Source organism: Bos mutus, chromosome 19 (genome assembly GCF_027580195.1).
Source record: "Bos mutus isolate GX-2022 chromosome 19, NWIPB_WYAK_1.1, whole genome shotgun sequence".
Classification (NCBI taxonomy): domain Eukaryota; kingdom Metazoa; phylum Chordata; class Mammalia; order Artiodactyla; family Bovidae; genus Bos; species Bos mutus.
The window spans coordinates 31,740,210-31,766,675 of record NC_091635.1 but is presented as its reverse complement, the minus strand read 5'-3'; the positions used below and the strand labels follow the sequence as shown (position 1 = coordinate 31,766,675).

The window sequence follows — 26,466 nt, the reverse complement described above, 5'->3', positions numbered from 1 at the left end:
AAACATTCAAAGTTAAAAAAAAAAGAATTACCAACCTCTCTACGAACAGGATGTGTATTCACCATGAGGGGCAAAAAGTCAGCATATTAGCTCCAGTTATGGGCCCTTCATAAATCACCTAAGGCCCGAGGGCCACAAACCGGAGAAGGTGCCCATGACACACAGGGGGAGATATACTGGGAACACACAGGGCTGTCAATGAAATAAAGGGGAAGGCTTTTATGGTGCAAACCCAGGGTGCATAAGATAATGTGAATGTATTTATTTGGCTAGAGAGTGGTTAACAAGTTCATGAGGAAGTAATTTACTGAACTGCATAGGGTAGTGAGGGGACCAGTTTACTGGGACACTCAGAACGGTCATTATTATTATGAATGATAGCTAACAGTTATTGAGCCCTGCCTAGTGCCAACAAGGGGACGACAGAGGATGAGATGACTAGATGGCATCACCGCCTCAATGGACGTGAGTTTCAGTGAACTCCGGGAGTTGGTGATGGACAGGGAGGCCTGGCGTGCTGCAGTCCATGGGGTCGCAAAGAGTCGGACACGACTGAGCAACTGAACTGAGTGCCAAGAGCCATGTAAAGCACTTTACATGGAACATACCTGTTAATTTCCCAAAGAACCCTAGGAGGGTATTATTACCCCCATCTAATGTGGGTTCAGAGAGGCTAAGTAACTTGTCTGGGGTCACACAGCTAGGAAATGGTGGCGCTGAGGTAGCCAGTAAAGCAATGAGGTGAGACATTTAATAGTACAAGGTCTGTACGGAAGTTGGTGGTGGAGCGCTGATGGGGAGGGGGTACTCAGGTCTGTCCTGCTACTCGGGCTGCTCTCTGGGTTCACAGACCTGTAAATTCAAGTACCGGGGCCCCTGCCTACTGATCTTTCTTCATGACAGCCATGAAGGCTGTCATGGATCTTCCACACTCTGTATCTCAGACAAGGTCAGACCCACACTCAAGGCCTCCCTGGGGGGAGACCTCCACATGAGGGTTCGAGGGATCTATGTGTGACACAGGGCGCATGAGCTGTGTCATGCGCAGACACACGTTCTAGAAGACACACGTTCTAGAAGACACACGTTCTAGCACCTTCCAGTTTGCAAAGCCTCAGCAGCGTCTCAGTGAATCCTCACAACAGCCCGGGAGGTAAATCCTGTCCCTTTACAGATGAGGAAACTGAGGCTCAGACAGGGGGCCCACAAGCCAGTAAGTGGTGGTGGGGTGGGGGGTCTGACCCTCGTCTGACTCCAAATCCTGCATTGGTGCTATTTTGCTCTACGTCTAGATCCCACCCACGGATGATAACCGGTTCATCAGAGCAGAATGTGTTTATTCTTGGGACTTTCCTAGTGGTCCAGTGGCTAAGACTCTGAGCTCCTAATGCTTGGGACTCAGGTTCCACCCCTGGTCAGGGAACTCGATCCCACACGCCGCAACAAAGATCAAAGATCCCAGGCATGTGAATGTATTTATTCAACTAAGACTTGTCACAGCCAAATAAATATTTATATTATTATTATTAGCCATACATATATATGTATATATTTTTTAATGTGTTTATTCAGCACCCACTGTGTGTTCTGCATGGAACCGGGCACAGAACAGTGTCGCGTCTCTAACCTGGAGGGCGGTATAATGGAATGGGCAGGCCACATGCACAGGCAGAGAGAAGCAGCCAGCTTACAGGCTGTCCTGCTGGAGGCAGGAAGACCAAGCAAAGGGAGACACAGAGCAGGGTGGGCTCAGGTGACCCACAGACCTCAAAGGGCTGCGCCCTGGGGAGGGTCTTTACGAGACAAAAGGAAGAGGAAGGGCACTTCCGGGACAGAGATGTGACTCAAAACACCAAAACCCGAGGAGCAAAAGAGGGAGGAGGCCAGGGCTTGAGGTCCCAGCCGACGCATTTAGATCCCACAGGCAGTGAAGTGGGGACCAGCTGGGGACAGACACAAGGCCGGCCCCCCCAACAAAGGAACTCTTCAGAGCTGGAAGGAACACTGCTGGCGCGGCGGGGGCGGGGGGGGGGGTTGGTCAGCTGGCACAAAACAAAAGCCCACAGGAGGCTCCATGGCCCCAGGAAGGGGGGTGTCTCATGCAGGATCCCAGGGGCTGAGGGACCAAAGAAATCAGCCGGGGTGGGGGTGCTTCCAAATCTTTAAGGCATTCAGACCCTTCTCTGTTCACAGAACACACTGCACCGCAAGGAGTGGATCAATGTCTAACAGTGGATACCACATTCGTAGCCCAATCAATCAGCTGATTTCTGGGCATTCCCTCCTCTTTCCAGGCCGGGAAGATCTCAGCATCCTCCCGCTTCCCTACCCACCCCCCCAGCTGCCAGATTCACCGGCTGCTTCCAGTCATGGGTGCCTCTGCCTAGTGACACCTGATGGGAGACCCTCCCCATTCACTCCAGCCCTCTGGCCACCATGTGGAGCCCTGGGACCTGTGCTCAGATGCTGAGGGAGCAGGCCCTCACCTGCCTGGAAGGAAGACCCCAACCTTCTCTGCTCCAAGAGAAACAGCCTCCGATTGGGCATCATAAACCTCCTACCTTCACATCACCACCTTCAGCCCCTCTCCCAAGGCCCCCACATTGCACTTCTCTTGTGTGGCCAGACCTGGGAAGGTGCTAGAATAAAGCCCTGGCCAGGATGGAAAGAAGACAGTCAAGCCCCTGGCTTCTAGGGATGGAATAGAGTCAGTCTCGGGGGTCTGTGAAGGCCAGTGGAGACGTAGGACAAGTGACTCCATGTTGTTCATCTCAGAAGTCAGGGATCCGCCCCCCAACATCTGGAGGCCCCTTTATAACCCTACCTAATCTTCGGCTGCTAACCTCAGAAATCTTTCTTTCACCGGATAACCTACCAAGCTAAAAGCGATCACAGGTGTCCTGCCTGCAAACATTTCCCAGCTCACACAGGGAACCCAGCGAGGTCTGGAGGGCAGTGATACCAAGCAATTCCAGGATCTCGCTGGCTGTTTGGAAGCATTGCTGACTCACGAGTGATTGTTCTGCTGTGTATTCTCAAAGTCCTGCCTTAATATCTTGGTCTTTCTGGGTCTACCACGGAGGTGCTGGCAACCGCCCTGTCCTGAGTTTCGTCTCGCTTACCTGGGTTCCGTTATGCGCATGCGTACACGCTCTCTATTATGTACACGCGCACACCTAGAACCTAACCCTGCCATGAATTTCCATCTCTTTGGGAAGGGTAGAGGATAAACCAGGTTCTCACTGGGGGGTAATTATAGGTGACAAGAGGTACAAGAGCTGCCCCATCCCTGAAGAGTGAGCAGCACCGCCTACCACAGGCTGATCTGTCTGACCTGAGTCCTGGTCCCATTGCTGCTGCCACTTCATGTCCTCTTGGGAGGACTTAGCTTCCTGACCCCAAAACTGTAAACATCACCTACTTAATTTTTTGGCCCCACCCTGCAGCATGCGAGGATCTTAGTTCCCTGACCAGGGATGGAACTCGTGTCCCCTGCAGTGGAAGCCCAGAGTCCTAACCTCTGGACAGCCAGGGAATTCCCAAACATCATTTACTTTACAGAGACTAGAGGGAGGTGTAGGAGGTAGGTAAAGACTTTATCATAATCCCTGGTATAATAGACAGCAGTTGCTGTTATAAGTGCTAACACAGACCAGTGCCATTCTCCACTCCAGGTACTGTTTCACATCAGTTCAGTTCAGTCTCTCAGTTTTGTCCGACTCTTTGCGACCCCATGAACTGCAGCACACCAGGCCTCCCTGTCCATCACCAACTCCTGGAGTCCACCCAAACCCATGTCCATTGAGTCAGTGATGCCATCCAACCATCTTATCCTCTGTCGTCCCCTTCTCCTCCTGCTCTCAATCTTTCCCAGCTTTAACTCATTTAACCCTCCCAACGACCCTGTAAGGAAGGTATTGCTATCATTACCCTCATTAGAGTGGGGAAAAACTGAAGTATAGAGATTAAGTAATTTGCCTGAGGTTACCCAGGTAGTTTGGGGGCTCATCCAGTCTGGCTCCAGAGCCTGCCGTCTTAACCACCAGCTCTCCGGGTGCAGTTGGTGGAGAGGTTCATTATTCGGTGTTCAGTGGGGACTGAACACCCGCTTATGGGAACCCAGAGAGGTGAGTGTGACATGGTCCTTGCCCTGCAGAGGTTCCCAGACTCACAAGGAGACAGATGCCTAAAAAGAAAATTATAGGAAGCCTAATGGAAGAGATGCAGTTTACCAGGGGTGATGGAATTAGGCTTTGTAGAAATACCATGGGAAAGTCTAACACTGGCCAGAGACACTCATGTCCCCAGGCTACAGTGAGCAGCTGGGTCTGGTTTCTGCCAGCCTTACAGGAAAGAGGATTCAACTAAATTGACCAGTTGATTAGCTGATGGCTTCATTCATTCATTCAACTCAAGACCCTCTGGGATGGGTGCTCTGGACTAAACTAGTTCACAAAGGATGATTTTTAAAAGTCAGAGGAATTACAGTCCAGTTGCTGAGAAGAATAAGATCACAAGGACAAACTGACATATAAAAGGGGCTGGAGGTTCTTCTAGATCACACCTTCCAAACAGATAATAAGTTTTTACTTGAGACAGTAAATATTTTTGGAAAACAAACCAAGCAAAGATCATCCCTGCAAGCCTCTCTGTGTTGCCAACATGCTGAGAAGATACTAATATGCTAATGAGCACCATAAACACCAAGAGTCTGGAAGTAGCAGGTGGCACTTCCCAAACTTATTTGACCCCCAAAGCCCTTCTCAGCAGGATTCTGTGGGACTGGTGTAAGAAGCACAGTTTGCAACTTCCTGTTGTGACATAAAAAAGGTATGCAGAAGAGCTGAGAGAGAGGGTGGAAGTTAGACTGGGAAGATTCCCAGAAGATGACAGCTCTGAATGGAGTTTTGAAAAATTCCAGGAAGGTCATGGCCAGTTGGAGGAGTGATAGAAAAGAGTTTTTTGATCAGGAAAGGGACCCTAAGACTACTTTATCTTTAAAAAATGGAGGGATTCCCTAGTGGCTCAGATGGTAAAGAATCCACCTGGAATGCAGGAGACCTGGGTTCAATCCCTGGGATGGGAAGATCCCCTGGAGGAGGGTATGGCAACCCACTCCAGTATTCTTGTCTGGAGAATCCCATGGACAGAGGAGCCTGGTGAGCTACAGTCCGTGGGGTTGCAAAGAGTCAGACATGACTGAGTGGTCAAGCACAAGGAAGTACAATTTTGCTCCAGGACAGGAAGAGAGGATGAGTAAGGACCAAGCCAGGAGGACAGAGATGCCAGCAGGTGATGGCAGCCACATCTGGTCTCTGATGTGCGCTGAGGAGCTCATGGCTTTTCTCGCAGAAGGAGGGAGTCCCAGCAGTTTGGATAAAGGCTCAGGAGAAGAAGTCACCTCCGGTCTTCCCTGAAGTGGCACCTGAAAGATGTTATTGCTGTGACTCAGGCAGGGTGATCCACTGGGACAGAAGGGCAGGGAGGGAGCCAGGAGAGAAATGTGCCCTGGCTCTGATGGGGCTAGGGGAACATTAAATCACAGAAGAGAAGGTACACAGCATAACACTATTTTTATAATGCTTAAAAATAAACAAAAATGAGGGAAGAGGGACTCACTCCCTCACTTTAGTGCTGGGACTTAGTAATTTGAGGACTTGCCTAGTGGTCCAGTGGTGAAGAATCCACCCGCTAATGCAGGGGACATGGGTTCGATCCCTGGTGCAGGAAGATTCCACATTCGGCAGGGTAGCTGTGCCTGTGCACCCCAACTAGCGAGCCCGCATGTTCTAGAGCCTGCGCTCCACAATAAGAGAAACCACCGCAACGAGAAGCCTGTGCGCCCCAACTGGACAGTAGCCCCTGCTCACTGCAAGCAGAGAAAGCCCGTATGCAGCAGTGAAGGCCTAGCAAATAAATGCGTAAATTCTTAAAAAGAATCTGGGAGTAACACATACACACTGCTGCTGCTGCTGCTGCTAAGTCGCTTCAGTCATGTCCGACTCTGTGCAATCCCATAGACGGAAGCCCACCAGGCTCCCCCGTCCCTGGGATTCTCCAGGCAAGAACACTGGAGTGGGTTGCCATTTCCTTCTCCAATGCATGAAAGTGAAAAGTGAAAGGGAAGTCGCTCAGTCACGTCTGACTCTTAGCGACCCCATGGACTGCAGCCCACCAGGCTCCTCCATCCATGGGATTTTCCAGGCAAGAGTACTGGAGTGGGGTGCCATTGCCTTCTCCGACATACACACTACTATGAATATATATAAAGTAGCTATACAACAAGGACTTACTATATAGAGCAAGGAACTATAACTCAGTATTTTGTAATAAACTATATGGAAAAGAATCTAGAAAAGAATATCTATGTATAGATCACTAAATAATTTTGCTGTAACCTGAAACTAACACAATATTGTAAATCAACTCTACTTCAAGTTTTTAAGGTTTTAATAAAATAATAAAAATAAACTATATATATATATGTACATTGTCTAGGCATTTCTAGCTGGGAAAGCTATTTAAAGTGATGGAATAGGGAATTCCTTGGTGGTTCACTGGTTAGGATTTGACACTTTCGCTGCTATGACTCGAGTTCAGTCCCTGGTTGGGAAACTAAGATCCTGCAAGCCAGCACAGCGTGACCAACATAAATAAATAATTAAATGATAGAATAAATACACAAAATTCAGGATGTGATCCTGCCTGGAGGGACACAGGGGGATAGGACGGGGAGTAGAACACAGACGGATATAATGACCTTGATCATATTCTGGTTCTTTGGGGGTGTGGCCAGGCCCTGGTTTTCATCTTGTTATTATATCCTGTATTTATGGTATGTTTGGGGCTTTCCAGGTGGCGCTAGTGGTAAAGAACCCACCTGCCAATGCAGGAGACACTAGAGACACAGGTTCAATCTCTAGGTGGGGATTGCACGGCAGATGTGGGTTGCATGGCACACAAGAGTAAGAGTAAGTACATGGCAGTAAGAGTAAGGGGACTCTTACTGCCAACTTCTTACTTTTTTGTCTGATTATTTATTTATTTATTGGCCTCACTACACAGCCTATGGGATCTTAGCTCCTCGACCAGGGATCGAGTTCGGGCCCTTGGCAGTGAAAGCGGGAGTCCTAACCATTGGACTGTGAGGGAATTTCCCCACTTTTTCCTTCAAACAGGTTAATTCTCCAACCTGGAGAATCCCCATGGGCAGGGGAGCCTGGCGGGCTATAGTCCATGGGACCACAAAAGACTAGGACACGAGTGAAGTGACTTAGCACTCAGGCATGGTATGTTTACTCTCTTGTATGCATCAAGTATCACATAATAGAAAATATTTTGTATCAGTCTGCAATCAAAAATATAAGAACAGAAAACATTACATGGCCTCTGTGCCTCGGTTTCCTCACCTTCCTCCCTGTGGTCCAGCAGGCTCTTCTCCCCTGGAGGATGGAAGGGCACAGTGAGTGCCATCCCTGGGTCAGCCTGCATCCAACCCAAGGCCACCTGGTACCCCAACCAAACTTCCTCACTGCACTTCGCAGGGATGAAATGGCCAGTGCTGAGCTGTTAACCAGAGCCATAGTACACCCACAAAGACCAGTCCTTGGAACCCCCTAAAAAACTCCAACAGTCACCACCTTTGATTGATGCTTCACTTCCTGAGAACTGGAGGCCTTTATAAGTTTATTGCCTGAACAGGACACCAGAACACAAGGTCAGACTGGAGTCCACATTGCCTTAGCTCCACCTAGTCGCAGACTTCTGCCACATGCCATCACCCACTTTTTTTTCTGCACGGCTTGTAGGGTCTCAGTTCTCTGACTGGGGATTGAACCCAGTCAATCTGCATAGAAGTAGAAGCCATGGAATCCTAACCACTAGGCCACCAGGGGACTCTTACTGCCAACTTCTTGCTTTTTAATCTTATTATTTATTTATTTATTGGCCTCACTACACAGCCTATGGGATCTTAGCTCCTCGACCAGGGATCGAATTCGGGCCCTTGGCAGTAAAAGCGGGAGTCCTAACCATTGGACTGCCAGGGAATTTCCCCACTTTTTTCTTCAAACAGGTTAATTAGTTGGGACAAACCAACATAAAGCAAATGGCTTTCCCTGAGTATGGCCTTTCCTGTATTGGAAAGAATTCAGATCTTTCTATTTCAAAGAAGCCTGGTCTGGGATAAAATATTTTATGACCTTTGGTGCTTAAGAATGACCTTCAGAACATCCTTAATTTATTCAATTCATCTTCATCATTAACTTGGTTCCTGAGTATTATTTCATTTTATCTTCACAACTGCCCTGAGATAGTAATTTTAATCCCCATTTTACAGATGAACAAATTGAGTCAGAGATTTTTTTTTTTTTAACAGCACAAACAGCTTTTAAGTAGAACTGAGATTCGCTCCAAGGCTGGTTTGACTCCTCTTTCTGAAACACCGGGCTGCCTCTGTGCACAGAGGCTAGAAGCTCAGAGACGGACTCTCTAGGAAATCACAAAGTGAGGGGAAAAGCTGTCCCCGAGAGTGGGAACCAGCTAGCCCAGCTGCGAGCTTGCTAAAAGGAGCTCAGTGTGTCGGCCAACCAACCATCACCGTTACCAGCTGGGCTCCTGCCACATTCAGGACCACGTGTGGGGCTCACTAGGGATATGAAGACACAGAGCAGAGTCCTGCCCTCTGCCAGTCAGAGGGGCTGACTCTCTAGTTGGGAAGACAAGACAGATCCTTGGAAAGAGGTAACCAGTGACAAGGGCCCCAGGTCTTCCCGGGAGGGCCTTGCGGAAGCGATGGGAATCTAGTCTAGCAGACTGAGCCTGGGACTGGCAGGTGACTCTCAGTGGGGTCCCTTCATCCTACAACCCGTCTTAGAGGATAACATGTGTGCCCTGTGCTATCCTTGTGATGTGGGCATAAAGGTGAAGGAGACCTGGTCCTGCCTGCAGGACACCCACAATCTAATCAATGAAATGGATGCGCCTGGAAGGGGCTGAGTCGAGTGTGAAAGAAGGCAGCAGAGAGAAGGCGGTGCCTGGACTGTGCTTCCAAGAACGGACAGGAGTTCACGGAAGTCATTCCAAAGAAGGCGGGGAAAGAGCACAGGCCAGGAGATGCAAGATCACGTAAGAACAACCCAGATGATGAAGCAACACCGATGGCAAAGCGTGGACACCTCAAAATCTCTCACATGTTGTATCCTTTCCTTTTTATTTTGCAGAGAAAAAGCTTAGGTTCAGACAGGTTCAGGTCACCCAGATATTAAAGGCAGAACCATCCGGAGTCCAGGACTGTATCACCCAAAGTTCACACTCTTACCTGTGCAGCTGAAAGTAGGTCATAGGGTGAAAATGTTTGGGTGGGAGGTGAGTTAGGGTGGAGAATCAGAAAGAGGCTAGATCATTCTGGATTTTACAAGCCATACTAAAGAGGGCAGAATGAGACAAATACAACACTGAAAATCAACTATATTTCAATAAGCATTTTTTAAATTAAAAAAGTGTAAAGAGGTAAAAAAAATTAAATATAATAAAAACAGGAGAGTAGAACATCGGTCAGAGCTGCTGGCTGAATGCTCTTGGTTGGGCCATTTAAAATGACAAAACCGCACTAACATATGCAAATAGTTAGCCAATGGGAACTTGCTGTAGGACTCAGGGACCGCAAACTGAGGCTCCGTAATAACCTAGATGTGTGGGAAGGGGTGAGAGGTGGGAGGGAGATTCAAGAGGGAGGGCATAGAGGGAGGACATATGAATTAACCTTGGTTAATTCATGCTGACGTATGGCAGAAATCAAACCAATATTGTAAACCAATCATCAATCAATTAAAAATAAATATTTTTTAAAAAAAGAAAAAAAAAGACAAAACCAATCAAATATGAAGGAAAAGCCTTTGAAGCCAAAAGTGGGTGAGACAAGATCTCAAACAAAAGGAACTTGAAGGTAAGAGGTGACCACACATGGTCAGGCAGCTAGAAGTGCTTCCAATGTATTGGGTGGGCCAAAAAGTTTGGGTTTTCCTGTAAGATGTTACAGAAAAACTTGAACAAATTTTTTGGCCAACCCAGTAGAAGGATGTCAACCCACCAAGTCAGGAACATAAGATAATGCAAAGACGGACAAAGCAGGGCTTTTCCAGATTCTGTGCTAGTCACACCCTGAGGGACTCCACTTCCTGCCCAAGTCCCCAGGCCTGGTTGGTTCACTTACAGGGTCTGGGATGAGAGTATTAAATGAAATCTCATCTACCAGGTGCCCAATATTTAAAGGATCCATGTCAGGTTAACAAACTGTTAAATAAAATATATTTTCTGTATATGAAATAGGTTAATTACAAGGTTCTACTGTATAGCACAGGGAATTACACTCAATACCTTGTGATAACCTATAATAGAAAATAATCTGAAAAGAATATATATGTATGTATGACTGAATCACTGCTATATACTTGAAACCAATACATTGTGAATTAATTATAATTCAATAAAAATATATATTCTATCCACTCAGTGTGCTGTACACTTATAATTCATGTACTTTTCAGTAGATATACTTCAATAATAAGCTTAAAAAATTCTATCATCTTATCTTGGTAAAATCGGAGAAGGCAATGGCAACCTACTCCAGTACTCTTGCCCGGAAAATCCCATGGACGGAAGAGCCTGGTGAGCTGCAGTCCATGGGGTCACTAATTGTTGGACATGACTGAGCAACTTCACCTTCACTTTCATGCATTGGAGAAGGAAATAGCAACCCACTCCAGTGTTCTTGCCTGGAGAATCCCAGGGATGGGGGAGCCTGGTGGGCTGCCGTCTATAGGGTCGCACAAAGTCAGACACGACTGAAGCGACTTAAGCAGCATTTTGGTAAAATACCTTATTCACCACTTGGAAGGCTAGGTTCTCCATGGCATTCTGAGCTAGAAAGTGACATGGAAGCTCAAACCTGGGGCTCTGTGACAACCTAGAGGGTGGGATGGGGTGGGAGGGGTGAGGGAGGTTCGGGAGGGAAGGGATGTGTGTATACCTATGGCTGATTCATGTTGATGCATGGCAAAAACCAACACAGTACTATAAGCAATTATCCTCCAAAAAAACAAATTTTTTTTTAAAGGAAACAGAAGAAAAAGAGAAAGTGACATGGAGAGAGCCAGTCCCCAGCCCACAGCCAGCAACTTGCTCATTCCTGCTCCAGCCACACTGGACACCCTGACTGAACCTCCAAGCTCCACCCACAGGCCCTGCAGATGGCCTCCCATTGACCACCTCCCAGCCCTAAGGGCACACCCACCCATCAGCATGGCTGCCCTGATGGGACAAACCCCAGCTGAGGTCTGCCCAGCCCAGAAGTAGATTCATAGACAATGGAACTAGGCACTTCCAGGTGCCTTGGGTATATTTCTGAGTACCAAGAGCATGGCTAAGGGTGAAGTGTTGTGGGTATGACCCCTTGAACCCCAGATACCTGGCCCTGCAGGGAGGGGTGTAGCCTTAAGACACGAGAGTGAAGCCCCCTAATCTGAAGGGCCTGGCAGGATCCCTTTGCCCTGGTCTAATACAGTGCTGTGGGTCACAGCACTTGCAAGAAGATGTAGAGAAGCTGGAGAGAGATCAGGAGAACAAGATGGCTAAAGGTGTGCAGGAGACTGGGTCATCTGGGAGGGAAGACTCACTGAGCAATGCACCCTCGTCCTTGAGTGCAAGCTGAAGTTACCATGATGCTCATGACCCTAGAAAACTAAAGGAGAGAACCTAGTCTTGGACTAAGTCAGGAAAGACTGCAGTCAGACCTGAGGAGGAAGTTCCTGGCTGTCAAGATGTGGTGTTACCGACTGTAAAGCCTGGATTCAGGCAGTCTATGTCATGGTTGGAGTTCTGGGCTTGGCCAGCTGTGGAGCCAATGGCGTGGCTTCCTCAGGGCCTCAGTTTCCCCATCTGTAGAATGGAGATAATAAGAGTGTCTGCCTCCTGAGGCTGTTGTAAGGATGCAGTCATGTGTGTGGCATGTTTCCTTAGCTGGCTGGTAAATCTTGCCTCCCCCATTGGCTTCCCAGCTCCTTGCATGGGCTCTGTGAGCCTCAGTTTTCTCACAGATAAAATGGGGATGAAGGGACCACCCTGGTGGTCCAGTGGCTAAGACTCCACACTCCCAAAGCAAGGGGCCTGGGTTCGATCCCTGGTCAGGGAACTAGATCCCACATGCTGCAACTAAGAATTCATCTGCCACAACAGTTTGTATGTTGCAACTAAGGATTCCACGTGCTGCGACGAAGATCAAAGAGCCAACACGTGACTAAGACCCAGTGCAGCCAAATAAATAACAAAATATTTTAAAAAATTTTTAAGTGGAGGTGAAGATGCTAATCTCATGGGGCTCTTTTAGCTTCAAGGACAGTGTCAAGGTCTTAGACTCCATCCTTACTGATATCTGAGGAAGGCTCCAGAATTTCTCCTGCAGAAGCTTCAGTTAAGATAAAGGACCACCACGCCTATGCTTACACATTCTCCTTCCTGAAGTCCAGGGGCTGAGGAGGGTGGTCTCTAGAGATGCAGAAGCAGAGAGGAGGTGAGAGGCCGAGAAAACACCTTCTTGGCGGGTGGGTGAGGCCAGCTTGGCATCCCTCACCAGCCATTCTCTCTCTGTCCCTCCTTGAGGTTCCATCCTTTGGATGAGGGCTTGGCATTTCCCAGGTCAAGCCAGTGCCCCTCTAGGGCTTTGCTATTGGGAAGGGCCTGGCTGGCAGCAAGGGATCTGGTGTTTGTCATGCGTGATGTTCATTCGGCCAGCCTCCTTCTTCCTTCCCACCTGTGCCCACAGTGACAGCGGTTCTCGCGATGGCTGGGGGTGGGGGTTGGAAGCAAGCCATCCGGAGAGGCAGGGAGGATGCTACCAGGGCACCCCGCCACCTGCAGAATGGCCACAGTAGCACTGGCTGGCTTGAAGGAAAGGGAAGCTGGGAGAAACCAGGTGTGAAAGGAGCCAGGGAATGGGAAAGCACAATCGTTGGCCAGAAACAAGAGCTTCCAAAGAGAAAAAATATGTACCAACTTCAAGTTTAGAATGAAGTAGATCTTATGAATAGATGGTGACTTCCCCAAAGACAAGGCTTTTGTAGACTTGAGGGGAAATTCTGAAGATAAAGAAACAGAAACTAATCAGAATTCTTGCAATCCAAAACTATTAATATCTGGTCAGGGCCAACTCCATGATATAGAAAGATTTTTAAAATTTATGTATGCCTTACCTCTTTCCGAAGAATTGATGCTTTTGAACCGTGGTGTTGGAGAAGACTCTTGAGAGTCCCTTGGACTGCAAGGAGATCCAACCAGTCCATTCTGAAGGAGATCAGCCCTGGGATTTCTTTGGAAGGAATGATGCTAAAGCTGAAACTCCAGTACTTTGGCCAGCTCATGCGAAGAGTTGACTCATTGGAAAAGACTCTGATGCTGGGAGGGATTGGGGGCAGGAGGAGAAGGGGACGACAGAGGATGAGATGGCTGGATGGCATCACTGACTCGATGGACATGAGTCTGGGTGAACTCCGGGAGTTGGTGATGGACAGGGAGGCCTGGCGTGCTGTGATTCATGGGGTCGCAAAGAGTCGGACACGACTGAGCGACTGATCTGATCTGATCTACCTCTTTCCAGAAGGATTTGTTCGTTTGTTTTTGTTTTTGGCATGGAGAATCTTAGTTCCCTTCAACCAAGCACTGAACCCGTGCCTACTGTAGGGGAAACATGGAGCCCTAACCACTGGACTGCCAGGGAAGTCCCTCCAGAAGGATTTGAATTGCCTGACAGCAAATATTCATTCTAACAACAACAAATATTTATTGAGTATCTACTATGAACTTTCCCAGCATAGAGAAGGCTGTGATGTGGGAGACAGAGCCTGCCCTCAAGGAGCTGGTAACACAGAACACATGGATTGAATAACAAAATGAAAAGAGAAAATCAGGATCAAGGTGAAGATGACAACAAATAGAGGTCAATGCAGGTGCAAGGATTGAGTTCATGTTTGAGTTTTCTGACAGTCAGGACTTAAAGGGAAACATACTTTAACAACAAGGAGAAATCACACTAGTTCCTCAGGGAGAAATCTCGGTGAATACTGAATTGTAAAAGTCAAGTAAAAAATCATCTGTATCAGAAACATGAACATAAGGATTGGTTTGGGAAAGAGAAGATTCTGATTGTTTTCTAGTATGTGTGATGGGATTGGATGCAAAGGAGCATAAGGGATTAAAAAGAATGAGAACTTTTACTGCTGAAAGTAATGTGAGAGGTGAGAGGCCATGACTCTACCTCCTTCCAGTTTAATAGGTGAGAAAACAGAGGCCCAGGAAGCAGTGACTTGCCCGAGGCCACCTCCCTCCACCCGTACCGAAATGGTCACAGAGCCACTACTGCCAGCTTCGTACATGTAGAAAGCTTGCCAGTGGCTGGCACAAATGCCCAAATAAGAAACCTCCCAGGGACTTCCCTGGTGGTCCAGTAGTTAAGAATCCGCCTGCTAATGCAGGGCACATGGGTTCCATCCCTGGTCCGGGAATATCCCAAGTGCCTCAGGCAACTAAGCCCGTGAACCGCCAGAGAGGCCACCTCAATAAGAAGCCCATGCACCACAATTAGAGAGTAGCCCCCGCTCGCTACAACTAGAGAGAGCCCAGACTCAACAACGAAGACCCAGTGCAGCCAAAAATAAGTAAAATAAAAAAGAAAACTCCCAGAGGTTCGGAAATAGTATTAACAAACCCAAGGCAGCAGCTTTCAAGCTGAAGGTCAAATGTAATCTTGACTGAAAGTCATCCTTTGAGGACCAAGCTAGAATACGAATAAGTAAACTCTTGGTCCATGTAGCAAATGCAGAACTCCACTTCTGCATCTGGATGGCAGTGGGAGGGAAAAGCTCTGGCCCCAACAGAGCTGAGTTCAGAGCCCAGGCTTTAAGACCTGAGTCCTCATCTATAAAATGGACAGTTTCATTCTAACTCATGATGTGTATACAGACACCGGCACATACACAGCATTACCAAACATACTGACGTGGTCCTTGATGGGGAAACAAGTCACGCCAAATGAGATTTTTAAACTAAGACTCAGACACGTAAGCATCGTATGACCTGTTGAGGAGAAATAAAACAGTAATAGGAATTATTTGCAAATGGAGTCAGGATGGAAAAAATTCTCTGGGAACTGAGACCATGGAGATGAGGCTCACATCAGCCCCTGGGATGGCAGCCCACTCAGATGAGGGGCTGCATCCTCTTGGGTGTGCTTTGAACCTCGGAGCTGTTAGCCACTTGGGGCCTAAGTGAGCGACAGGACCCAGGTTCGGCTACCTTTCAAAGTCAGCAGAACAATGTGCCCAGAGCCATGGGTCACACCCAGGGATGAGGTTTTAATTCATTCTGCTCCTTAGGTCTGCTCATGACACTGTCGTGATTCACATGTACAACTGGCACTCTTAGGAACCTCTGTTGCCCACTTGCCTTTACCCAGTGTGTTATACATAGCATGGAGTTATGTTTTTGTTTACTGACCCCCATCATATGCTTGGCACTGGGGGAGGCAGGCACCAGGTGACGAGAACTCATGTGTGAGACTTCTCTGGTGGTCTAGTGGCTAAGACTGTGAGCTCCCAATGCAGGGGGCCTGGGTTCAATCCCTGGTCGGGGAACTAGAACCCACATGCCACAACTAAGAGTTCGCATGCTGCAACTAACGATCCCGCATGCTACAAATAAGACCTAGCGCATCCAAATAAATAAATAATAACACATGTGTAGTCTAGAATAACACATGTGTAGTGTAGAAGATGCCCATGGCCCATGAGAAAGGGCGCTGGGAATATAGGGCGTAGCTGTCCTGGGGAGTCGATGGGAAGAGAAGGGAGGGATGACATATTCTCTGCTTGTTGGACAGTAGATCTGGAATCTCAGACTCAGAGAGAGAGGATTTTGATCTGGGTCTCAAAGGCGCTAGTGGTAAAGAACCTGCCTGCCAATGTAGGAGATGCAGGTTCGATCCCTGGGCCGGGAATATCCCCTGGTGAAGGAACCGGCAACCCACTCTGGTATTCTTGCCTGGAGAATCTAATGGACAGTGGAGCCTGACGCGCTATAGTCCATGGGGGTTGCAAAGAGTCAGACATGAATAAATTAACTTAGCAAGCGCACACTCAAAGGCAAAATGGAATTTGAGCAGCTGCGTGAGAGGAGAGAGGAGATAGCAAAGTGTTTCCATGAACATGCACAGAGGGACTCCTGGGGACTTATGAAAGGTACACCTGATGTGGTGGTGCCTTTGTGCCCACAGAAGTGCGGAGACATGGGAGGTTTTAGAGCAGGGGAGAGACAGCCTCAGAAAGCCAGGTTAGGGGGACTTCCCTCGTGGTCCGTGATTAAGAATCCACCTTCCTATGCAGAGGACACAGGTTTGATCCCTGGTCGGGGAACCTGGATTTCATGTGTTGCGTGGTGCAGCCAAAGAAATAAAGAAAGACAGCCAGGTTAGGAAGATACGTGGTGAGAAGCTGGACAGGATGTGAGAGGCTGGCTCACTCCTGCCGCCATAGTCCCTATTTGCATTCCTAATGGGCCCTGCGTGGAGATTGGCTTTCCTCGCTGGCCCAGCTGGCTCTGACAGATAAGTGGGACTCTGTGCCCAGGGGCAGGGCGCTTGGTCCTGTTGCTCCCATCCCCCTCCACACACACACACACACACACACACACACACACGGTCACACACACATGGTCATACACACACACACACACACACACACACACAGTCCTTCCTGTTTTTCCAGCCTAGCTGGAGTGAATTGTCTCCCAGTGTGCTAGTCTCCATCCAGGTGACAAGGATTTCCTGATGGCCACAGGCCTCAGAAGAGCCCTCTGCCTCCTGGCCCTTTACCCTCCCCACTCCTCGCCTCGCCTCCCACCTTCCATCACCGTGTCCCTGCTGAGGAATCCCATGCCTGGCTGAGCTCAGGTCAGGTCTGCAATGTCTGCACTAGTTCAGGTGAACCTGGGCATGCTCTGTGGTCACTTGACCTCCGACCTCTGCCCCCTCCCCTCGGTGCTTCCTACTGAACCGTAAGACCACCGCAAGAAGGGGCTGAGAACCCCCCTGTCTGGGTTCCATTCCTTCCTCCTCTGCTGGAAATACCAAATCTCTAAGCTCAAAGGCTCAGAGACTCCTGGAGGGTCCATCATCAGCCCTCTTTGACCAGGGACTGTATCTTACTCCTCTTCTCTGGTAGGACTAGCAATGATAGAGAGGTTTTCTGGAAAGAATTTGATGCTTCTCAAGGACTTTTGTAAAAATCCTTCCTTCTGAAGCTCTTAACAGCCCTGCAGGTGGGCAGGGCAAATGGCTTCCTTAGCATTGCCCATTTTGCAGATGAGAAAACCGAGGCCTGGGGGAGGTTAGAGACTCATGCGTGATCTCACAGCTGTTGAGTGTAAAGTTTTGTGCTCAACACTTCCCACCCTGCCCTGAGGTCACCTCTCAATGACACCACCCGCCCAACCAGATACGGATAGTCCAAATAGCTAGCAGTCCAAGGCCAGCAGCATGTCCAGCTGGGGCCCAGAACAGCGGAGGGATTTGCATAATGTCACACCGCAACCAGTGGCAGAACCAGGTCTCAGGTCCCCTAACTCCCTGCTCAGAAACCTCCCACCAGCCCACACTGCCCCATCTTGTCTCCCAACATACTTCCCCTAGATGTATGGGTGAGCCTGACATCGCTGGAATTTACTCCACACACATAATGAGGCCATTTTGAGAAGGTCCGCCTCAGGGGGAACCAGAGAGCTGTCTAGTGTCCCCATGCTGACCCCTGCCAACTCCTCCCGGCTGTGCATGCCAAGCTGCAAACAGATAAACAGAGTCCATCAGCCTGCGCTCCCCTACCCTCTGCCCCCGATACACCTTGCTAGCCTCAAAAACGAGAGGCGGAGTTTGGGGTTTCAAAGCTGTGAAGAAGGCTGCATGGGAATTAAGAAGTAGTGGAGAGATGTCGCAGACTGTGCTGCATGGATCAGCGTTCATAGAAAGAATCCAGACGTCACCACCGCCAGTAACCGACCGAACGAGAGGCTGCTTGTCTACAGCACCGAAGAGATTTTAACTTTAGCAGTTGAACTATTTGAGCAAAGGACAGGGTGAGTGAAGGACAGGGAAGCCTGGCGTGCTGTGGCCCATGGGGTCGCAAAGAGTCGGACACGACTGAGCGACTGAACAACAACAACAAGTTGAATTGTAGTGACTCCCTAAGGTATCAGTTTAATGTGAGGAGAGGAAAGTGTCTCTCCCTCCAACGCAAGGCTAACCCGGCCTGGAGAACCTTCTGGATCTAAGGCAACCGCTGTGCCACGTACCACAGGTTGCCTGATACCAAAGAAGTGGGTCTCGACCTCTGAGTACAGAGGCAGGTCCCCAGCTTCCCAGCCCACGGCCCACTGAAAGTCAAGCAACAAAAAGGAGTCAAGGTGAAGGAAGAACCCAGAAGCAGCCATAGGATAGACCCCTGGAGGGAAAGTATGGGGTTATGGCCTCAGGAAGACTCTAGAAACCCTCTGCTCAGGTGGGTTAGCTATATTTGGCTGCCCAGGAGCTGAGAGGAGACCAAGTGATCTTCCCAAGGCAGTCACGCTTCCCAGCCCCCTCTGCATCCCAGACCCCCCTGCAGGAGTCCCAGGAGATAGGACTCTTCCCTTTTCCTCCACCCCCTCTCTCTCAGAACTCTTCCTGCTCCCTGTCCTAGTCTCCCACTGAGAACAGGGAATTCCCTCTCCAGCAACAGGAGCCACAGGGACTGGCCTGGAGTTGGGGCGGCTCCAGGGACAAGACCTGGAGGGGGAGGGGGTGGGAGGTGCTCCCCTGCTGCTGCCCCCCTCGTACCTCCACCCCCCAAAGAATGTAATTAAGCAGCAGGCCTCTGCCAGGAGCCAAGCTTTCTGCCTTCCGTCTATAAATCACCTTCTGAATCATCTCTCAGCTCCTGGAGGAGTAACTTCTCCTCAGGCTGCTCCAGGCAGCCCCATTGCCACTCCCCCCCACCCACCCTCACCAGCCCGGGAACCTGCCTCTCCCACCCCTCCCTGGTCCAGCCCAAGGTGGCTCCAGTCGCAGCTGGAAGTGGCAGTGGCTTAGGAGTCCAGCAAACTGTGGGACGGGAGGAGGAGGATTAGGGGAGAACACACTGCCCTCTCCGCCCCCTCTTTCCTGGGCAGGCAAACAGCAGAGCCTAGGTTAGCCTAGCCTAGCTTCCTCAGGTTAAGTATAGAGCCTCAGGCTCCTGGTCTCCAGTACCAAGTTAAAGGGGCAAGTTGGCTCTGAGGATAAGGAGAAAACTGGCTCAGATGGTAAAGAATCTGCTGGCAATGGGGGAGACCCGGGTTCGATCCCTGGGTTGGGAAGATCCCCTGGAGAAGGGAATGGCAACCCACTCCAGTATTCTTGCCTGAAGAATTCCAGGGACAGAGGAGCCTGGTGGGCTGCAGTCCATGGGGTCGCAAAGAGTTGGACATGAATGAGTGAGTAACACACAAATACACACACAGGTAGAGTCAACCTGGGAAAACTTCTTGGGAGAGGCAAGTTTCGATCTAGAACTTGAATCAAAATAGCTTGCAGATAGGGATAAAACTAACATGTATATAATACTTCCAGTATGCTAGGCATTATTCAGAAAGCTTTACCTGTGTTCACTTATTCAATCTTCACAACAACCCTATGAGGTAGAAACAGTCACTGTTCTCATTTTACAGATGGGGAAACTGAGGCTCAGAGAGATGAACTTGCTGCAGGTTACCCACTACTACAGGAATGTGAATGCAGGCAGTCGGGCTCCAAGAGGAATGTGAGTGTTCGGGGAAAATGAGGTTTGGAGGTGTAAGCAGGTGGACTAGGCAGCTTTGGGAGTTAGGTCAGAAGGGGCTGCCTACGGGAGGCTTTGTCTGCACGGGTGGCCTGGAGGGGTGAGGGAGGCAGGCTCTCTGGGGAGTGCCTTGGGGCCACCTGGAGCTCCCTGCTTCACAGCCGTGAATCACGTCCCTGTCACAGCCCTGCAGACTCCAGGAGGCAGAAGAGGTCCCTCCGGCTGCCTAAGAAAAATGAAGCCTAGAGGGAGACACAGAGAAGGAAAGGGACCCATCCTAGGTCACACAGCCTGTCAGTGGTAAACTCCGTCCTCAGACTCAGTCTGTGCACTCAAGCTCTGCTCACTTCCAGACACACAGTAATGTGAATACGTAGGTGTAGCATCAGGGTGGTACTAAGCTTTGAGGAAGGGGTTAGGCTCACCTGCTTCCCTAATTAGGAATAGGGAGTAGAGAATGTCCTTTCCCTCCTGGTGGCTTTACAAGTATTCTGTGGCTCATGGCAGGATGAGTGGAAAAGGCTAGAAGGCCAGATGCCCCTCAATCTCTGGGCTGACCACATTCTGAGACCAGAAAAGTCTTCCTTTTCCCTCACGCTCCCTGGAAGGATCTGTTAGCTATATCCTCCTCTGAGAAGAGCTGCCTCTCCTGCCCCAACCCCAGGCTCCTTGTCTCCTGCCCAGACTCAGGAGAGATCTATTCAGAGTCTAGAGAGAACTTCCAGGTCAGAGACCCCTTCCCCTGCCTCACATCCATAACATCTCGATCATACCTCTGCCCGAGCACCACCATGTTTATTAGCATTAAGTTCTGTAGTGGGCAGGATGGGAGATGCTTGCTTGGCTGAGCCTGTTCTTTGGGGATTTCTACCTAGAGCCCTCGTTATTCACCTCAGTTTCTGAACCAGCGATTGAGCAGGCACCCCAAAGCCAGACAGTGTGAGTGGCGGCAGATTCTAGCTGAGTTCGCCACTGGGAAAGCTGCAGGGAGGGAGGGAGCATACCCGCTAGAGAACTTGGCACCCCAGTCCAGCTCCTGCCTCTTTTGACCTCCATCCAAAGTTCTTCCCACCAGGCAAGTGTTCCAGATCCTTCCCAGATGACAGGTCCTCAGATTACCTGGGGTGAGGGTGATGCTCAGGGCCCAGATGCACCCATCACTCACCTCTTGGCCCCACAGATGTTGACAAAATACTCTGAAATTCTGGGAGAACTTTCCCTGACTGCTACCCGCTTCCCCATGCCTTCTCGCCATATATTAAAAAAGGTTCTTCGGAGAACATAACTCAGCTCCATTCTCCTGTTTGTGCAATGCAGTGCTCAGTCGTGGCCGACCTTTGCAACCCCATGGACTGAAGCCCACCAGTCTCCTCTGTCCGTGGAATTTTCCAGGCGAGAATCCTGTGGTGGGTTGCCATTTCCTACTCCAGCATTATAATAATATTTGACATGGGTTTTGCTCTTGTTGCCGTTTCAATGGTTGTTGGCCTTTTTTCTTTATTTTTTCAAGCAAAATGTGGTCCCATCAGAAGACAAACAGATCAACAACCACTTTTGCTCCCCTTGGACAGCAGGCTCCGCCCACAATGGGGGTGGGGTGGGCAGGAGGGTGGTGAACTCACTTCCAAGAGACCCGGATTAATTTCCCACTACCTCCCCCGAGGGTAAGGCCTGCCCTGGAAGGGAGACCACCCGGTTACAGCCTGGCCATCCGATCTGGTATCTGCCCATCTGTCTGTCTGTCTGTCTGTCTGTGGGATCAACAGCCTCCAGCCAGCTCAGCTCCTCGCCAGCCCCAGCCCCAGCCAGCTGTAATTCCTGCCTGTTACAAGTGTTAACACCTGGCCCGGGGGCCTTCCTCCCCCGCAGTCTCCAGGTGCCTCTCTGAGCCCCGCCCACTGACCCCCACAGGGTTTGACTGAACATGTTCACAAGCCTCTGAAAGGCAGTTGGAGGTGGGAGTGGGTGGGGGAGGCAGCAGCACATCTGACAGATGGGGAAACTGAGGTAGGGCTTAGGGCAAGTGCTCGAAAGGGGAAATGGCTCCCAGGATGGTGGAGAGAGCTCAGCTGTTCTTATTTTCCCTATCTCTGCCCTCGACTTCTGCTGAGCATTTTCACCCAAGCTGAGAAGCAGAGGTAGGCTAGTGATTCCTGCGTTAGGAAACAGAGGCCCAGAGGGTTGTGTCCCACAGAGGTGGCTCCTGACCCCCAGCACAGGCCCCTTCCATCAGGGCGTCCGCCTCTGGAATGCAGCAGGCACTAGGCTGGGCTCTAATAAGACTGTTCATTTTTTTCCCCCAAGAAGGAGAAGAAAGACAAGTTCCTCCACCAGGCGCTAACTGGGACTGACAAGAAGAATTATAGAAATCAGTGCCGCTGCCACTTCTTCCTGTCCCAACTCTTCCACTACCTGGCTGCAAGGCCCTGGAACATCTTTTCCTTTCATGAACCTCTATCTGATGACCCTCCTTGTCTCTTGGCCTTCTGGTCTACCTTCTGGAGGCTTGGGCCTGAACGGTGAGGAACACTGCGGGTGGGGTGCTCTCCTTGATGGGTGGCACAGACAGAAATCCCAGCTGAACAGTTTCCCTTTAAAGTCCCTCCTAGGGAATGTGTGAGCTGGGTGGGCCGAAGAGGGCAGGCTGTGATGGGCTAGAGAACTGGAATCTGGCTGCCCTGGGGGCAGAGTAGAAACAGGAATCTGAGGCCTGTCTACTCTACTGTCCCTGTCGCAGCCTCGGCCCCCTGCTCCGGCCCTGAGAACATAACACGCTCTGCCCTAGCTCCAAGACCAAAGACAAACGGCGTAAGAAGGGAGGGCTGGTGACATAGTCCTCGGGCAGACAGGATGAGCTTGTGCCAAGCAAGGCTCTGCACCTCCCCTTGCCCATGCTGCCCAGCCCCAGATCCCAAGTCCCTGAGACCCTTTCAGCTTCCTCTCTAAACCCTCGTCTCCTGCAGGACTATCCCTGCAGGACCATGGATGCCCACCAAGCCCCCAAGCTTAGAATGTCATTCACACTTACAGGTCATATGACTGCAAACATATCCACAGCCACTTACAGGTCATACCCCTGCAAACCTATCCATAGCCACGGGCCCAACCATGGTCACTGCCACCTGAGGACGGGGTCACAGGCAGACCCGGACACAGCCCTCACACTCATACTCACAATCAGGTCATGGCCATGAGCACTGATATCCATGCACAAAGACATATGGGGAGCTTTCCCCTTATACGGTCATGAAGGCATGTGCACACATGCACACGCACACACACACACACACACACACAACACTCACATGCCCAGTCATGAATACAGTCATGCAGTGTCATCAGCAGACATGGGTGCTGACCTCTACATGGGCACAGATACTTCTAGACTTTCTCTGTCACACACACACTTCACAGAATCAGCCGCTTGCCAACACTTGTATGCAAAGACATAATACACCCTGGGCTATGGATTCCCCCAGGCACATTTCACACAAGTTCACATCCACAGTCTCCCATCTGCAGGCACGGATGCTCCTTCAAACGGAGGGACGCTAGTATACAGATGACACTCCTTAGGGTCTTAGACCTGAACACACATACACCTCTCTGCCCAGACAAAGCAACATCTCTGTCCCCATCCCCAACCCCAAATAAGCCATGTGTCCAGCAATTATATTAGGGCCAATGTCCTGGCTTTCTAGGTTTTTCCAGCATCTTCCTATTGGGTGGTCCCTATCTGAATGATCCCCAATACACCACTACACAGCAGACCCCCCACCCCTCCCTACCAGCACTGCCCCCAAAAAGTGCTCTTGTCCAGCTCATAGGAGAGGGGAACACGGTCTTTCCCCCTTGGTTCTTACAGCCTATCAGTCTCCAAGCCTTCTCTTTCCACCTTCCCCACCCACCCCGAGGTCCCTGGGAAAGCAGAGAACAGCATCCCCTTCCCAGAGGATGGGAAAAGGGTCAGGAAGGGCCAGTGAGGCAGGACTGTTTTCTGCAGCAGCATTCCCGTCAACCAGCAAAGCCCCCAACCCGGAATTCCTGGCTGCCCCCGCCACCCTGGGGACTTCTTTATGTTCAGGAGGCCTCGGGCCAGCCCACCAAGATGGGAAGAAATGGCTAGGCAGAAGAAAGATTTCCCCTTGGGTGTCTGTCCTGGGAGCAACTCTCAGCACCCTCTCTATGAAGCCCCTTGGCCCATGCCCTGCTCCTACTCCCATCCTGCCCTCCCGAACACCCAGACACAAATGCTGCCACCCCAAACAGCTGGAGACAGGCTCAGGGTGTGACCCCAAATCTCCTGGCTCTGCTCTTCCTATCCCAGGCTGGGCACGGGGTGGTTAAGAAGGGAAAAGGGGACATGCAGGTAGCACGCCTCTCTGACTTTCATCCTGGGGCCACAGACCCTCTGCTCACTCACAGATCCCAAATTCTTCCTCCTCACCTTCCACCCCACCCCACCCCCCCAACCCCCGGGCCGAGGCTCTCCTACATCCAGGAGGGGAAGATTCTTTAATTAAAGTTTTCCGGAATGCAGGGGGCTGGAGACTGAGGAGAGGCGGGGTGTAATTTAGAGAGCTGGTTTCAGTGTGTCTTTCCCCTCTGGCCTCTGGGACCTGCCGGGTAGCAATGAGGCCGCTTGGAAAACAAGGGGACTCCCTGGAACTGGGGCTCCCAAGGGGCTGTTTATTCCATGGCCAGTTCCCCCATACAGGCACAACCCCCACCCCAAAACACCGCGCCTGGTTTCCCAGCCTTATTTACTAAAAATGTCTTTTGTATCCGCATTTCTCAAGGACTGAATCCTCCTCTCCCTCTCTCCCTTTCTCTTCGGTCCTTGGTTTTTCCAAAAGGAACGAATTTGACATGGAGAATTGGGTTTTTGGTCAAAGAACAAACCCACACCCCTCCCAAACAACTACATTTTCAAGGAGCCCTGCTTTTGCCAGGATGGACAAGCAAGAAATGAATTAAATCCGAATTCAATGGCATCTCGGATCAGCACATACCATATTCACTTCTGAGGCTCAAGATTAATCTAGAGCAGAGTGGGGAGAATCTGATGAAATCCACCCCCCACCATTACCCTGCCCCAGGGATCCCTGAAGCCATTGGGGTCTAAAATATGAAGGCACAGAGGGGGTTATTGTGGGGAAATCTCTTGATGGAGGCGCCGGAGGAGATGGGGGTGGCAACGAAGGAACAGGATGATTTTGCCCATGAAGACCCCAAAATGGAGAAGAGGAGTGGCTGCGCCCCAGGGACCTCTCTGGATTTCCAGAAACCCAACTGCAAGCAAATGGAGGGTCTTCAGGGGGCCCCCAGATTGGGACGGGTTCAGGGTTAGGATCTAAGAATAAGAGACCTTCTGAGATGGGGAAAGTCCTCAAGCCTCTGCAGCGACTAGCAAGGAAAATGGTGCTTATCAGAGAAGCCAGGAGTTGGATTCTAAAGGCGACACCAGCAGAAAATCCGGGGTGGGGGGCGGTGGGCGAGTGGGGAGCTGGAGGGAGGTAAGAAGAAAGGAGCCCCAGCCCTGCCGCAGCCCACCCCCGGCTGGCGCCCCCCCACCACACACACACCTCCCTGGGGCTCCGTGGAGAAATCGGGCCGCGGGCAGATAAGAGGCGAGTCTTACCACCAAATTGGGTAGCCGGCGAGGACCCTGGTGCCACAGAGCAGGAGGCCGAGGAGCAGCCGGAGCAGGTGGGGCTCCATTAGAAGCGGCGCCGAGGAGGAAGTTTGCCCGCGACCATGAAGAGGGGGAGCGACGCCCCCCAGTAGTTGGAACAAAGTCCACTTGAGATTGGAAATGACTTTCGGGCTTGTCAGAAGCGCACCTCCACCCGCAGCTGCCCCCTTCCAGAGCCCAGCGCGGAGCAGCCGGGTTTGAGGATGTCAGCGAGCAGCCAATCAGAGCCCGCGGCCTAAGGTAAGAGATGAGTCTGTAGTTCAGCCTGTCAATCACGCGCCCCTCCCGCCCGGCCCACGAGTCTGGCTCGGGGAAGGGCATCGCCCAGCAAACTTGGGCAAAGCCCGCGCCCCGGACCCAGTGGGAACTTGAGGGGGGACACGGCACCTACGGACCCTCCGCTGGCCCGGAACCGCCGCGGCCCCCCGCCAGCCAGGTTTAGGGAGCCGGGGCTGTGACTGGGTGTTGACGTGGAGCCGGGTTGGCGTGGATATTGACGGGTGGCTCCTTTTCTCTCCGGAGACCGTGACCTCTTGGGACTTGGGCCCGTGAGGAATCGAGAGTAGAAAGCACAAGGATGTTTCCAGAAGCTTCGCTCGGGCAGGACAGGATCCAAGGGTCTCAGAGGGGGTTGGGAAATGCTACCCCTCCCAGCCTCCCAAGCCCGCGAGCGGGCCGGGCCCCTCGACCCGGCCGCGGGAGGTGGCTTCCAGAGTCTTCAAGAGGCGAGCGGAAAGGTCCACGGAGGCTCGCAGGTCTGGCTGCGGGCGGCGCCGGGGGACCGAGCCGAGTGTCATTTGAGTCTTTTGTCAGGGATCAGATCGGTATCGGGACCTCCTGCTGCCTTTGCATTTCCTGCAACTGACACCAGCGGCCAGT

The 26,466-nt window shown here is 50.8% G+C and overlaps 1 protein-coding gene across 1 annotated transcript in view; it reads right to left on the bottom strand.

Moving 5' to 3' along the window:
- The window catches only part of WNT3 (Wnt family member 3), a 53,140-nt gene extending 27,527 nt beyond the window's left edge, over positions 1 to 25,613 (bottom strand). The window contains exon 1 of the mRNA XM_005905953.3: positions 25,534 to 25,613. Within this exon, the coding sequence (XP_005906015.1) occupies positions 25,534 to 25,613 (80 nt within the window). The remainder of the gene's footprint in view (positions 1 to 25,533) is intronic.
- Positions 25,614 to 26,466: the final 853 nt, after the last annotated feature.